The 16,906-nt window shown below is 40.3% G+C and overlaps 1 protein-coding gene across 1 annotated transcript in view; it reads left to right on the forward strand.

Moving 5' to 3' along the window:
* GLP1R (glucagon like peptide 1 receptor) overlaps positions 1 to 16,906 on the forward strand; it is a 118,382-nt gene that overhangs the window by 90,687 nt on the left and 10,789 nt on the right. The window contains exons 7-9 of the mRNA XM_067565374.1: positions 2,293 to 2,446; positions 4,105 to 4,264; positions 14,642 to 14,702. Of these exons, the coding sequence (XP_067421475.1) occupies positions 2,293 to 2,446; positions 4,105 to 4,264; positions 14,642 to 14,702 (375 nt within the window). The remainder of the gene's footprint in view (positions 1 to 2,292; positions 2,447 to 4,104; positions 4,265 to 14,641; positions 14,703 to 16,906) is intronic.

Consider the following 16,906-nt stretch of genomic DNA (forward strand, 5'->3'; position numbering starts at 1 on the left):
CAGGGCAAATTCTAGTTGTCAGTAGGACTTAACCGTAAACATTTGGAAGCATGATTTTTCTTTTCCCTTGGAATTCATATCCATGTTATAGTTGGACTCGGACTGCAACGTCACTTAACTGTCTGTAGTAACTTTGCGTGCTCAGAGAGCGGGGAGTAGAAACCTGGTTCGACAGTTTCAAAACATAGATTTTCCCCTTGAACCAAAGGAAGATCTCTGTTAGTTATAGAACATCCCTTGTATTAATTCTAAGGTGCAACCAGCTAATAGAGGGCAACCTGCTCACAAACAAATATTGTCCAGTCCTGCTCCCACTGAAGTCAATGGGAGAAACCTTTTATGTCAGTGGTCGCCAAACTTTTTGAGTCGCACCCCGGCTTATCCCTAATATAATCTGCCCATGCCACGGTCAGGGCCAGAGCTGCAGCTGGGACCACAGCCAGGAGCCCGGGCCAGGAGCGGGTCTGTGGTCAGGGCTGGGGGATGGAGCGGCGTCTGGGGACACAAGCCTGGCCATGGTTGGGAGCTGGGTATTGACGCCAGAGCTCCATCTGGGGCTGGGCCATGGCTGGGAGCTGAGGCCAGGAGTGAGGCCATGATCAGGGCAAGGGCCGGGGGCCTCGCTGGGAAGCTGCAGCTGGGGACAGAGCCCCAGCCGGGGCTAGAAGCAAAGCCCCAGCTGGGCCACGGTCAGAGCTGAGGGGTGGGACTTGGGGCGCAGCCAGTGCTGGAGCACAGCTGGGGGCAGAGTGGAGCTGGATGGCACTCCCTCCCCGCCCCCCGTGGGCTCTGACTTGGGCCTCGCCGCACCCCCCGACTGTTCCTCTGCACCCCCTCAGGTGGCTTGCCCCACGGTTTGGGGACCACTGTTCTATGCGCAGCAATGGAAACGGGATAGGGCCCATAACTCCCATTGAAATCAATGGGAGCAGTATTGGGCACCTAAACTACCCACAATAGAGATAATCAGTAACTATATTTACTTACAAACTATTTTCTTTAGCGCGAGAGGGAGAGAGATGGTGTATGAGTTTTCAAGCAGATTTAAGAATATGGAAAGTTTGAAGGGGTAGCAACAAGCTAGTTTTGAGCTAGGGGGTGACAAAAGTTAGACATGACTAACCTGTGAAATGACCTGTAACTCAAATATGGCTTAAGGAATTTTCTTCAAGCTTTGCAGAAATGTTCTTCTTTGTATTCTGAATAAATATATTAATTTTCAGGCCAAACCTATTTTCCAAGCCAAAGTTGCAGGGCTGAAAAAATAGGGTTTTAAAATATAGGAGCAACCATGGTTTCTCTATAATATGTTGAGTATATTTTTCAGGAATAATAAATAATCCCTTCCATCAGAGCGTAGCTTATTGTGAATTTTCCAAGTGGCACTGCCTACTTTCTTGATCCTAGTTGTGAGAGTGCGTCTTTGTTTAAATGAAAAAACAAATTAATAGATTTCCCCCATCTCTCCTCTCTGCAGCATATATGTGCTTCCACGGAGTTTTCCTCCCTCAGCTTGTGACAATATTAGTGGGAGAACTTTGGTAAAATATTGACAGCGCTTCATTGCTGAGTTTGTCACATGACTCCCATTTCCTTTGCCCACCCAAAACACATTTTGACAAGTAGCAATTTTCTTGTCTGTGCAGCTGGCTATTGAAATTCACAAAGAAGATGATCTTTTGTCATTGTTTTTTATCGTCACCGCAAAGGTGAAAATCGTGTTTCTTTTAGACTCATGGAAGGCGTTTGATCTTCTCAGGATACTACAGATGAATGTTGTCTTCTCTTGTTGTCTAAGTGATAATTAATGTGTATGATGATTTCCCTTCCTTGGGACAGAGTCTGTTGCTGTGCTGCACACCAGCACATGAACCCTTCCAAAGTAACCCTGGTGCACTTTTGTTTGCTTTGCTGAAAAATCACTTAAATAGTTTAGATGCAACATTGTGTAAAAAGTCCAATCTTTTAGCTCCCTCAGCTGGGATCACTGTAATTAAGGTTGTAAATCATGTTTCATTATAACTCCTCATTTTTCGCACACTCCAGTTGTTCTGAAATATTCACTTTTTGGGTGGAAATTTTCCAGGTCAGGCTTCTGCTCAAAGGTGAATATTTCATACAGAGAGTTTGAGATCCCTGCAGCCATTCTCAAGTAATGGGTTACCAGTGACTCATCTGCATGGGTATCCACTGATTTTGAACAGAATCCATCATTTCCACCCTCACTGATACCCATGGTATCATTACAGCCTACACACAGTCGCTGAATCTGGCTTTGCTTTCTTGTTACAGGCATCTGCACTGCACTAGGAATTACATTCACCTGAATCTCTTTACCTCTTTTATTCTACGTGCTGTATCTGTCTTCATTAAGGACTCTGTGCTGAAGTGGATGTACAACACAGCTACACATGAGCACCAGTGGGAAGGACTCATCTCCTACCAGGTAGTGTATGGTGGTTCTAGGAGCCATGCTGCTTCTTAGGTCAGTGGTCCATCATCTGAATGAAACTCTGCAGTTTAACTATGTACTGGGGTTTGTCCAGAATATATTCTTCACTTCCACTGGGTTTTCCTTTGCGTTCCTTGGCACACTTCATACATTTCTAATCATGCAGTCCCAATCTTGTTACAAATCACTAACTGCTACCCCAGTGTGTGTCTTGTCCTATTGGAGGTTTGTCCCCATGAGGCAGAGGAAACATAGAGAGCAGGGTTTTTTCCCCCCTGTGTATTTGTAAATGCCCCATGCCTCCTCCTCTCACTCCACACTCACTATTTCCAATGGTGACAACAGAACATTCTGACAGATGTTCCATTGCAGCAGGTGACATTGTCCAGCGAGTCAAGTGATCCAGTGAGCTGGTCATTCTTGGGTGCTCTGTAGTACTATGGTACTATGGTAATTTGATTTGAATGCAAGTCCAAATCTGGAAGGAGCTCTAAAGAAACAGGTCACTTAAAGTCTTTAATCTGAATATAGAAAGTATGCAAATATTCTGTGACTATGCTGAAACCAGAGAACTGTTTTCTTTCTTTCCCTCTATTCTCTTCCCCTTGAGAGTTGATATGTAAAGTGTGACCAAGTCATGGGAGAAAGTGATTTGGAAATTAAATGGGACTAGATACTTGACCTAGTATCACAGCAGACACAGTTATGTGCATGAGGTTAAAGGCACTGGAAAATGTAAGATCAGGAAGGGGTTTTAATCTCTCCTTGGGCACTGTGATAGGAATTTTGGGCATTTTTCAGCTTCCATTGAACCTATTGGGACCAGATGGGTGCATTCTATATGATGATCAGTTTCTTATGATTTGTAACATACAGACTTTGGGGTGCACCAACAAACTGATATAGAATCATAAATGTGAGGATTGGCAATGGCCTCCTGGATTTATCAGTCCCTTCCTTCAAGCAGGGAGGCTAAGTACTTCTGCATTCTGTGTAAACACTGCTATGTAGTTCAGATTTTTTTCATGATTTGATGGTCAAGTGAATTAATTAATTGTATTTGTTTAGATTCCTGATGGCTTGTAAGATTCGGAGAGATGGCCAGGAGGGTTTTGCAGTCAGAAATGATGCATCAGGGTAATACTGCTCTGGTATCACAGGTCATTTGTCTTTGAAGAATTGGCAACATTGTGGCATCAATGGGGTGTTCTGAAGTAGTGGAGTTCTTGTATGTAGAATATAGCAGCTGTGGGTCACCTGAAAGTTTTCACTGACTGATTTTAGTAACTAGAGAGGATATTGTAGCTACTCTCCTCTTCCTTTCTTCTATGCTGTACTGGCAAACTACCACTTGAAGTATATACAGGGGAATACACAGAGCAGTGAATGCATAAAGAAACAAGGGTGAATGTTCTTCTATACAACTGTCTGCTTTGGAATTCACATGCTGTGTTTTTGAAGTACAGTAGCTGACCCTTTATCATCCCAGCGGTTAGATGTGATCCGTTTAGTCAAGATATTTTTTGGCTTGGTGGAGATGTGTACAGTTAATCCTGTTCTTCCGCTCATGTTACTAGAACTTGTTTTTTGTCTTTATTTTTTTTTTTGCCACTCCTGCTACATTCACTGACCTGTATTTTCTGCTCTCGCAGGAGTCACTCAGCTGTCGCCTGGTCTTTGTGATGATGCAATATTGTGTGGCTGCAAACTACTACTGGCTGTTGGTGGAAGGCATGTACCTGTACACACTGCTGGTCCTGTCGGTCTTTTCTGAACAGAGAATTTTTCGGCTTTATCTCTGCATTGGCTGGGGTAAGTCAATCTCTCATTTTCTTTCTCACGTTATCTACTGGTTGCTGACTTCATTTGCTTACACAGTCGCTGTGGTGACTACTCTTATCTCATTGCTTTGGGACAGATGAAATAGGAAAAGCTGTTTGTCTAATCATATTCTCTTCTATACCTGTTGAATTCAAGCCCTGTTTCCCATTCCTTTTCTGTTTCTAATCCCTGAACTAATGCTTTTAAAATCCTTTATAGATATTACACTATTTTAGTTTCTTATATGAGAGCTTTTTGCTGAAAGTGATGAATATGCATAAATCTTGTAAATTCACACCTCAGGCTCCATGGGACATTGTGCTGTATAATTGTAATAAGATGGAACAGGGCAATCAAGAATAGCCCTTGTGTCAAGCTTCCACTTCACATAACAGCTGTTGTCATTTGAAGACACCAGCACCCCCTGGAGGAAACACTAGCCACTCGAGGGTGCAAGTGAGTGGTTTTCCTTGTACCAGTGCAGGAATATACATGTTGATTGTGTGAGCTATGTGGAATATTACTGGGGCTGCTAAATGAAGGCTATGATAAGTCAGCTCTACCATATGGGCAGAACAAGTGGTTATCTTCTGGAGGGCAGTGGGATGTTCAGTGACTGTTTGTTGTGAATATGTGTGAGAGAGATTAGGGGTTGTGATGGGTGGGATAAGTTTCAGTCCCTTGAGGCAGAGGTGTCTGTAGTAGAAATGCTAAAGCTTGGAGTCTCTCTGTCCAACTAAGGTATAACAGTATTAGTGTGCAAGACTTTTTGTTGTTGTTGTCGTTTTACAGGGAACTTGTCCTTGTTCATATCTCTTTGTTGTCTGTGCTCTCTCTCCATTCCCCCAAGTTTTCTTTCAGATTGCAAGCTAACTGTTTGGAAAACTGAATCGTAAAAATGGGTGAATACTGCAAACGCTTTCATAAATATTAGCTTGAATTTTTAAATCGCTTTCATAAATCCTTAGATTCCAAATTGTCAGTGATGGAGAAGCTATCACGTGTTTGGTAAATTTTTCCAGTGGTTAATTGCCTTCACTGTTCCATTCTGAATTTGTCAAGTTTCAACTTCCAGCCGTAGGATCTTGTTCTATCTTTCTCTGCTAAACTGAAGAGCCCATTATCAAATATTTGTTCCTCATGTCAGTACTTATAGACTGGAATCAAGTCACCCCTTAATCTTCTCTTTGTTAAACTAAATAGATTTAGCTCCTTGTGTCTGGCATTATAAGGCATGTTTTCTAATCCTTTAACCAGTCTTGTGGCTCGGCTATGAACCCTCTCCAATTTATCAACAGCTTTGATTGTGTTACATAGGAATAAAGGACTGGAAGGGATCTCCTGGGTCATTGAGTCCAGTCCCCTGCTATCACAAGCAACCCCATCATATATTCCTGTTCATAAACTTCTCTAGTTCCCTCTTAAAATTAATTAGGTTATTTGCTTCCACAGCTGCTGTTGAAAGACTGTGTTCTTCCCTCTTTCTGTGTTTGCCTTCTGTGAATATGCTAGCAAACGAGTTTACTGGTGAGATTCATATAAATGATCCATTGCAAATAACTCATCCACCTCTATTGAATACACAGTGATATATGAAGGGTGAAAGCATTCTGGTGTATTGATGGGAATAAATAAATGTAAGGAATAACAAATCCCTGCTGGACTGTTTAAGCCAAAAAATATCTGCTGTATCCCTTTCTTTACTGTCTTACATAGTGTACATAGCAACAGCACCTACATGATGTGTAATAATTATTAAAAACATACATAGCTCAAATCCTATGAGCAGTCCTGCCCTTCATAAAATTCACCAGTCCAAAGGCATCCAACTCACCACAGGGAGCAAAACAGAACTAAAATAAAAACAAAATTATATTCAGCAAAATGCCAAAAATCTTGTAAAAGAAATAGTTTTTTTTTTATTTTGTCTGGAAAATGTCTGCTTTCAGTTCAGCCTCTTGCAAGAACAGAAGAGGAAAATGATGAAGAAAAATGACACAGTCCTGTTTGTTCTGCCTCATTTTCAAGTTTTACTACTGTCGATTTATTTAATTTTTGAGTTTGTGAAAATGACTGATAATGCCAGAGTTGGCATGCAGTGTTTAGGCTTCATCCAAGCTTCCTGCCATCACTGTTGACTCCTGACCTGCAAAGTCCCTTACTATTCCAACCTGGGTACTTTCACAAAACACTGCCAATGTACCTTCATTCTCAAATACAGCAGTCTTTACTATTCCTGTCCTGGGAAGCCCTCAGAAGTGTTTATAAGGCTGATGTAGAAACGAGTTAACAATTGTGAATGTAACTACTGGCAAAATAAAGCAAGAATAGCTTTTCTTCCTCTCTCTCTCTGCCTTGCTTATTATTCTTTCTTTGTGACTATGGAATCCTGGTTCCGATCTCTTTATGCCATTAGTGCTCAGAAGGTCATCTGAATAGATTGATTTTCTCGATGTAATGTTCAGTGTTTGCTCCAATGAGACAAGATGCTCCTGTTCTAGATGAAAGAGTCGTATAGCTTGAAATATTTTATCAATTGTTAAAATATCACCCTAGCAACAGATAGAGATTAATGGAGTGGAAAAAAAAATAGAAGTGATGTGTGTTCAGTTACTATTCCCTCATGTCATCCATCTAACAAGGGGGAGTTTAGGCATGGATCATGGACATGCAAAGGCCTTGAGGGCCAGGGTCTCAAAGGTTGCTGTTATCTACCAGTGCAGTGCACATTGCATATGATGAATCACACCTGATAAAAGCTGAACCAAAAACCAAATATCTGCTGATTTTCACCAGAGCTGGTTGAATATTTAATCTCTGCTAATTTGTTCACCACTCACCATTGTTCAATGAATGTTTTTACATCAAATTTCAATATATAGATTGCTCACAAACTATTTGCTGTGAATATTTGTTTATTAGCAACTTCTCCCTTTTTTAGTTATAACTATAATTAAGCTATGTGATTGGTCACAGAAGACACATGGTATTGTTTCTGCTTCCTGGTTGGCTATAACACTAACTTTCCTAATTTATGTATGATCACATGTATTTGAGTTTAATCTTCTCCCAGACATCCACATTAACAGAACCATTGGAGTGTTTGAGCAACCACTGAATCCAGCTCACTGATTTTGTTCCCCTGAATGTTTGCAAATACTCTTTTTTGCAGTATTTGCCCTGCTGTAGTTCTTGTGCTTGGCAACTGGTGTGTGTGAAGTTACAGAACAAATAAGAGCTAAATAGGCTAGGTCAGATTCATCCTCATGTATATGAAGATAAAGGAATTTACACCCTAGATAAACTTGACTGCACTTAGGGGCCAATCCTCATCTGGTGTAAATTGTTGTAGTGGATCTGGCCCAGTTTTTTGTGCCCAAATGCTGAGCTTTATTAAAGTTTGTCATAAGCTAGTGAGGAACATCTACCTAATTCTCAATAGCCGTTAGAAACAAATTCCTTATTACTGATCTGTCAAACACACAAAAAACCTTCATTACTATTTTGGTAGGGTCTGCAAAACATTTCATTCTTCTCTGTTGGCTTGGCAGCAGCAGCTAACAATCACATGATTCCCAGAGATGTACTGACATGAGTCATTCATGCGGTTTCAGGGTGATAATATAAAGTGGTTGTTAAATTAAAAATATCATGTTCATTTAGTTTCTGTTCAAAACACAGGGGGAAACTGCTTTCCAAATGGAGTGAAAAAGCAGTCTTAGTGGGGTATCTCTCTTTTATGTTTCTAGGAAAACTTAACAAACAGGGAGTAAAATGTAAATTACAAACAACTTTAAAAGAATTTTCCAAGTACATTTGAACCAAAGGTTAATATTTGAATATTATGTGGATGGATTATTGTTACTATTACTATTTATTATGATGTGCTCCATTCACATCAATGCAGATTTGAATTTTTTTCTTTTGCTGTTAAAAACAAAGTCATTGATTTTAAAAAATTCTGTTCAGTTTATTTTTATTAAACAAATATAGCAAAACTGGAAAAATGTAAAACCTTTCTTGAATGATGTAAGTAAACTACAATGCAGGATAAAATTTCACCTAGTTTCACAAATTTGGGAATCATTTATGTGAACATCACTTTTATATTTACAGGATTCCATAAGCATCCCTGGATTTTTTTTTTTTTTGGGGTCAGGAATCTCCTTTTTTATAATGGCCACATCCTTGTAAAAAATAGTGGGGAAAGTGGAATTTGTGGAGAGGGCAGTATTATATTTTTGCTACTTTCACTGAATTATTATTTATATTACCTTAACACCTAGGAGCCCCGGTCATGAACCAGAACCCCTTTGTGGTAGGTGCTGTACAAACACAGAACAAAAAGACAGTCCTTACCCCAACAAGCTTACAGTCTTGTGCAAAACATTTTGCCTTTTGTGATTTCACACACTCACATATGTAATGTATTATATATAAACCAAAGCACACGTCTTCCCTTGTCACTAACATACAAAGCTGCTAGAAAAATTATACTGTATCAAGAATAGAAGCAGCAGCATCATCAACAAGAAAGAAACTTTCTGATGGACCATATTGGGCAAATGGCAGGACAGGTACATGAGTTACTTCCTTCAGGCTAGAAGGCAGCACAGCAGTAGCTAAGCAGCATATTGACGTGGAAGCAGCAGGCTCATTTGCAGTGGAAAAGAGAATGTTGTTGAACTGCATGTTCCATAAGCATAAGAGTCCCAAAGTCCTCATGATCCACAAAAGACAAAACAAACATGGAATGCAGGGGGAAAAGGGACACCAAACTTGTAAAGTGGTCAAGGTGATGAGAACACATTAGTACTTGTGTTTGTGTTTTGTTTTTCAAAATACATAGATTTCTAGTTATAGCATTCAAAGCAGCAAGACATTGTTCTTTTAGTCAGCGTCTGAGTGAACAGGCACTGACCCCAACTAACCCCAAGCAACTACATTAGCACTGTATAAAATAGCCTCTGAGAACAGCATATTACGCTTCAACCCATTCATATGCCCACCAGCAGCTACTGGATCAGGAAACTCTACATTCAGAAGAGGGTGGAAAATAATGAAGCCTGAGTTCAGGATGTGCAGGCAGAATGACACAACGAGGCAATTAGCAGCACTAAAGACTAATAGGGAAATAGTAATAAAAAGCCAAACAGATTCTCTGAGCTCCTGCAGCAATTTTACACCCAGCTGTGGTTGCAGTAGGGAAGCTGTCATTCAGAAAAACTGACAACCCGAACCTACTCCAAGGAAGAAAGAGCTGAGGGAATGAAGCTCTCAAATATGGGAAGTCAAACTAGGCTGTCAGCGTCTACAGTCAGATTGTAAGGAAGATTTGATTGAAAAAGATCTAGGAGGAACGCTTTCTATCAAAGCCTTGTATAAACTCAGTGTAGCAATTAGATGTGTTCATTTCATTAGCCATTTCCTTTTTAACTTGCTTCTTTTCAAGTAAAAGACTGTTAGAAACAGGGATATCAAAAGCGTTATTAAAAATACTGAAGTATTCTGCACTAGTGGCCACAAGTCCTGCAGTACATAACACTGTTGCAAGCTGTTGCATTTTGGACCCTTGCTCTTGTTGCTTGTGACTTTCCCAACAGATATGGGGATTTAGGAACACTGAAGTTGTGTTCTAAATCCCCTGGTTGACTTTGAAACTCTCAGCCACTGTGTTTTTCCCTACACAAAGAGTAATTGGAAACTTTAAATTAGAAATGCTTTTATTTTAGATTAAGGGCATGTCTACACTGAAAACACTGCAGTGCTTCAGTGTAGACGCTGCCTGCACTGATGGGAGAGATTCTCCCATCGCTGTAGGTAATCCACCTCCTTGAGAGGTGATAACTAGATAGAAGAATTCTTCCATTGACCTGGCGTTGTTTACATTGGGGGTTAGGTTAGCTTAACTATATCTTTTGGGGATGTCCATTTCTCATACCCCTGAGAGATGTAGCTATACCGAAGTAAACTCCTAGTGTAGACCAGGCCTAAGAAGACATCAAAACAAGAAAGAACAAAAGTCAAGATTGCATCAGAAAGCTGTATGTGTGCGTGCGTGTGTCCCTTTTCCCTCCTCTTCTGCCCCTGCACTCTTGTGTACCCTCTACTAATGCAAAAGCAAGGCAATATTCAATTAAACTGGAAAGCAACAAATTTTGAAATAATTAAACGGAAATTCAGCACTGCATAAAATAGTATTAACGTGCTATTCTTTGGCCTCAAGGTATTTGAATTCAAGGGCTTAGTAGGATTCAAAAGGAAATCAGGTATTTATATGGATAATGTCTCAGACATGCACAGACCCGGTGTGAATTACATCTCTTCAGAATGACTGAACATCTGTAAAGGTGAGATGGAGTGGAACCAGTAGGTCCAGATGTGCATTTATTGAATGGAATATTTGTCTGTTAATTTGGCATCTCTCTCCTGAGCCACAATCTTTCCTTTTGAAGCCCATTGTTCTGAAGCCCCAACATTTGGACGTTGACGTTTATTCCTCAGGCTGTCAGTACGCTTCTTTCCTAGCACGCTTGACAGATCTCATTTCCAGAAATATAGCGTTCACTGTTTTTAGTCAATTATCAGCTTGCAGGCAATATGATGGCACAGACTTTTACAGACTATTGCAATGTATCACTTGCTCCAAATCTGGTAAAGAACTGATGAAATTAGCTATTACTGTTGCAAACTTGTGACAGAAAGGCCTCAGAATTTTTAGTATGGAAAAGGAACTGTCTCAGGGTTTTCTATCCAGAAGTGTTTAGTGATATGAGGGACAGATTGAGACCAAGAAGAGCTTGACATTCAAGTTTCAAAAGATAGATCTTTAGGAAATCTATTGCTTTGGGAAATTGTATGTGGAGCCTAGGATTAGAATAGTTGGGGTGCGTGGGAAGGTCAGGCTGAAAGTGTATTGGTGGAATTGTGTGTAAGAAGCTTTCATAGCCTACAGCGCTTAGCACAGTGGCATCCTGATCCATTAATGCGGCTTCTAAAATATACAGTAATACAAATAAATTCTAATACTCAACCCAGTGTTATTAACCCCTCACTTTCATGAGCACCAAATTGATGGAAACAGTTCAGAAAGAAATGTTAACTGAATAATAGGTCAAGTGTGGTTTAAATTAAGAGATCTATTTTTGGAAAAAAACTTTTGGGTCCATAGCAAAACAGATGTTAATGTAAAGTGTAACTATGGATCTAATAAAAGATACCATTGAGCTTATCTCCTTTTTTAATAGAATTTGCAGTCATCTTATCTTGTGGCTGCCACTTAAAAAGTCATCATTTACCACATAGTAAGATGAGAGAGACCACAGTTTTTCCTCTGAACTGAGAATAGATGGTTGGCATCTGTTGGTAAATGTTGATTTACTGCCATGGAGTACTGTGATACATGTAATCTTAGAAATGTGTGGGTAAAATTAAAGATTCACAACTTTTACATCCCTGATCCAATGGACATTTTGAGGAAAAGGAGAGGGAGAAAAGGATATGTTCCCTGTGCTAACACATTATGAAACCCTGAACTCACTTTGACTCCTTTTCTTAGTCTAGATAAACTACATACACACACCAAAATACCTCATGGGTTTGTATGACAAGGAAAACCTCTCCACTGGGTAGAGGTTTCTAAATCATGTAAAATTAGGGTTTCCCTCCTATGAACAGCCACTCTTGGTACATTACACTAAAGTTACTCTAGGCTGAGTCTTGGAGCAAACCACAGATGCTTGGGGAGTACCTAGACTAACATTCACAATCATGTAAATTAACTCAAGTTAATTAGCAATCAAGACCAGACCACAAACTCTTGTCTAGACAAAGCCTTTGTGATCTTTGAAAACTAAATCATTTCAGAGATGTTGGAGATTTTACTGTTTTTCTGTGCTATAAATCACAGAAGAGTCATCGCTTCAGATTATACAGTCTATTGTAAACAGAATTTATGTGGATTAAGTAATGTCCTGGGGACATCTCCTGACTAGATCCCTGACCAGGGCTTTAGAACAATAAAAGAGACTCTATCCCTCATACCCCTTCCGCCCCCTCCCCCAACCCATCCTGAGAGTCTGTCCAAGGTTATATACTGAGCTAGCAGCACCTGGAACAGAACTTTGGAAGTATTTTCAGTGCTGCATGTATATCCACACACTACAGACAATATCAATAAAAACTCATAAATATACACAATACTATTGAGTCTCAGGGCCTTGGATTAAGGTGCAATGATATGGGACATGACTGATGTAGTAGCACAAGCACTGGATAGCAACTGAAAGGAGAAGGAGGAGATGCTAGTCACCATGTTACCTTTAATTCAACTAGTACTTTCTAATCAGAATACTGAAGTTATTCAGCAATGACAGGTTTTTTCTAACTTGGCCCTTTTAAAATATATCCCTAATAATTTGAATCTCACTGAATCCAAATGTCAAGTAATGCAATTAAATATGGAGATCTCCACAAATCACAGTACTCATCACTCTACACATCTGTTCCTTTACTAAAATACATCTTGTTCTCTCAGAGTGTTCATGTCTCATCTTGTAAATTTCATATTAAGGTGACTTTTAATCCAGCCTTAATTCCCTGCAAAATCAGAAGGGAAAAATTCAAAGTCTAATTAAATAGCTTCCATGAATCAAAGACTCATTTTGGGTTGGAAGTGTTCTTCAGTGGGTCACCTAATCCATTTCCTAGGCATCATAGCACAACTGGGGACTTGTCTACATGGCCCTGCAGTTTGGACAGTGGGGGGTGTGAATTGCATCGGACACTAGCATGCTTCACTGTGACTCCCGAGTGGATACTGGGGGTGCAAACTAACAGGTTTCTAGTTTACATTAATGCAATCCTGTTTGAACAGGACTATGTTAATGCACCCGCAACATCCATATGGGGAAGTTACAGGGCAGCACTTAAGTGCGCATTGCAATTTCCTCCTCCGCACGCGTAATCTGAACTGCACGGCCATGCAGACAGTTCTCACTAGCCCATCCTGATAGATGGCTGTGCAATGTCAGAATTGAATACCTTTAGTGATGGTGACTAGGCAACCTCTCCTTAGCCGGCTTGCTCCATTGTCCTTACGATTAGTCTAGTTATAAAACTCTTCAGAAAGTTTCCTTGCTGCTGCTGCTGCCTGTTACTTCTCATTCTGTCCTTACTGACGAGTGAATAATTGACCCTTTGTCTTTTTATAACAGCCTGCTCTCCTGGATGGCTGGGAAAGAATAAAGTACAACACAACAGAAAATTATTACAGCATAATTCACATTGCAGATACTGTTTTGAGATTTCTAGACCTCTGTGGATCATAACACTTTTATTACTTCTTCCCCCCCACTTCCCCCCAGCACATATTAATGCACTCCTTGGACTTGTCCCATCTTACCTCATGCACTATGTATCTCCTGCCCCTTCTCTCTTTGTTTCCTCTACTTGCCTGGCAGTGGCTTCCTTTGTTCTTCTGCACTGCCTCATTACAGTCTATCCAAGGGCCTTCTCTGCAGCACCTGTTGTCAAGAACAGCATTTCAGTATCTCCACAATGCTACCCATTGTAAGGCTGTACTAAGCCAATGCTACTACTACCATGAACATACAGTGGTTAATTTTCATGGTAGCTCTAAAGATAGCTAATCATTGCACTTGCAAAACCAACATCATTCCTGATTAACTTAATTGGCATTAATGTGGGTACAGAACCTGAAAGGGTATGAAAGGAGGGATAGATTCACAGAGGAAATTATGGAAATGTGACATCTGGTTCATTCTTGGGACAATGTTTCATCCCTCTCTGGAAATTCCTTCCCTAATTTAAAGAAACATTCTTCCCTTTGCATTATTTCTGCACATTTCCAGCACTGAGTATCAGTTGACAGATGCACTTTTTAAAAGCATGTATTTAAATGTGGGTGAATTTAATACAAATGAAAGATGTTGGACTGATGGCCCTTGAGACCAAATAATAGTACTGCAAACTTCCTCAACATATCACCTCCCACTCTAACCGAGAGGGAGCTCATGAATTCAGTCTCCATGGCCCATTCAGTGAAAGTTGCCAACAAGAGGTCCAATTAGTGCCAATTTTGGAGGTGATTTTTCATCACATGAACACCTATCCACTAGGAATTAGACTGGTCAACCTAACTCATTTTATATAGGCCATTAAATAGCTGCAGGATGGTAACTTAGCGGCTGGAATAACCTGGAACAATGATGAGTAGGTATATTGGATGGGAACTGCAACTCCCTGTCACTGGCTAATTATGTTGCTCTTCATCATATGAGATTTTAGTTCTTCCTGCTTTTCCTTGTCTCTGATTGTCAGTATCTATCTTGTCTTCTCTCTTCTCAGGTGTACCAATGCTGTTTGTTATCCTCTGGGGAATTGTCAAGTACCTTTATGAAGATGAGGGGTTGGTTCAGTTCAAATATCCAGCTGACATCTCATTTGTGGGGCGTGTGTGTTGGGGGGTCATTTTTATTTGATTTGATTGCTTTGGCGATGGCTGACATGCTGAAATTCCATGTAGTTGCTCGTGTTATGTATGAAGCTCTTGCATAACATTTCTGAAAGGCACACAAGCTCATTCCTGGTCAGAATTTTCTGTATGTCTAAGTTTATCTGTTCCTTTGCTGGTCATTTGTATCTGTTTTTTCAGCAGCTACAATATCCACTGTAGAGGTCGTCATATCTAATCAACTATCTCTGATATTCTGCCTCTGGCAATAGCCTCTCCAGGATGCTTCAGAGGAAGGCAAAAACCTCCCACACTATTCTATATGTTTGTATTATTCCTTCCTGACCCCTGTAGTGATCAGCTTATGCCTTGCAGCAGACATCTGATTATCAATTCTTGTTTTAGTTTGCATTATTCAGTCCTTTATAAAATACAACCATGTTCTCTGTCTGGCTGCCCTTGCATTGTAGAGAACTGCACAGGTTGACTACATTGCATAAGAAAATACTGTAGAGCTTGAAATACTTGCTTTCTGTTAACTTTCACCATAGTGGCTGATTTGAAAAATTAGTGGCATCACTTAATTTTCCCAAAGATTATTTCTAGCAACAGGCTAGTAGCATCTTTCCTCCAATAGGGACTGACTGGGAGCATGGAACTAACATAATGCATGACCAGTGTCCTTTGTGCTGATAAACAATTCTACAATTCTGTTTACCACTCACTGGGCCCTATTTCAGTTTTCGGGCCCTGCTGGCACCTTCCTAGAAAACCTTGTTTAAACACACTCCTTACTAGACAGGTACCAATCTGGTGTAAAAATTCACTAGTATTCAGGGGATTGGTTATCAGGAATCAATTTTTATTTGTGTCTTTCATAATACGAAATGGTTTGCTCAAGGCACCTCTAACTCTTCTCCTTTCCAGGCTAAAATAATCCTAGGGTTTTCTGTCTATCCTGTCCAAGTCTGTCTCTACTGTATTCTGTAATAAGAAATTGGGTCCAATGATCTGTTGCAAGTCTAGTTCAGATGATCAGTATAGCTCTTAAGAACGTGAACAGCCAGCACTCGGCAGGCCTATCTTTCTGTAGGTATGGAAAATGTATTCAGAGTGCTCTCACTCAGCCTTCTGCATTATGCAATGCTCAGAGCTGACTTATGATTTCTATTAAAGAAAACTGTTGCTTGCTGCCTTCAGCAGACCCTAAAAGGGCAATTTTGCATCTTATTAGGTTTTCTAAATCTTGTATAAATATTTGTAAAATACTGTAATAAATAACCTTGTGCAGCTTCCTCTCTGAAGGACAAGATTTCTATGCCTGGGGCCTCAGGCTGGCATTTGTTAGCGCGTCTAGGGATATCTTTCATGCCATTTGCCATAGTGCTGCCACTGTGGATGTGCAGAAGGCTGTAAATTTCATTTGTGACTCAACTATCTCCCTAGTTATGAGGCATAACTAGAAATAAATAAGGTCAGGGCTACAGTGGCTCAATGTTCTAGGCAATCCTGAGAATGTAACCACTCAGAATAAAGGATTGTAACCTGCGAGGACAGGAGGTCTACTTGCAAACTGTCTCCTTCCTGCCTCACCAGGATTGCCACAACTGTGGTTATAACTGTGGAGTTCCCCTAAAACCTGCCATTCGTTAAAAAGAATTGATAAAAGAAGACAATTTCGACTCCCCTGTTTTTTTAATCTACCTTTGTTTTTGTGGGTCCAGTTATTTATGGGTGAAAGTAAAGACAGGATATGTTTCTTAATTATAGGAATGTACCCACAGATCTGGTACTTACAGTCATCCCACACACCCACGTCTGCACTGTAAGTTAATTGCGGATGCAAAATGGGGGGGGGGGGGGGGCAGGCTGGATTGCAGCTTTTTTTATAATTGGGCTGTTCAGTTGCACCAAACCAAGACAGAAGTGCACTGAAGATTTTTTTTAAAAAGGAAAACAAGCTTGGGAAAGAAAAACAGATTTTACAGCAGTATTCGGTTAGTTGGATCACTTCCCCATTAGGGACCCAATGCTGTGAGTTGCTAAACACGGTCTAAGAGATGGTGAGCACGCTCATTTCCCAGTGAATAGATCCCAGTCACAATAGATGGTGATGTTTCTATTACTGTAACAATGCCAGAAAGTACAAATAGATAAGA

Source organism: Emydura macquarii, unplaced genomic scaffold, assembly GCF_026122565.2.
Source record: "Emydura macquarii macquarii isolate MOO-44397 ecotype Brisbane River unplaced genomic scaffold, CSIRO-AGI_Emac_v2 contig_2676, whole genome shotgun sequence".
NCBI classification, from domain to species: domain Eukaryota; kingdom Metazoa; phylum Chordata; order Testudines; family Chelidae; genus Emydura; species Emydura macquarii.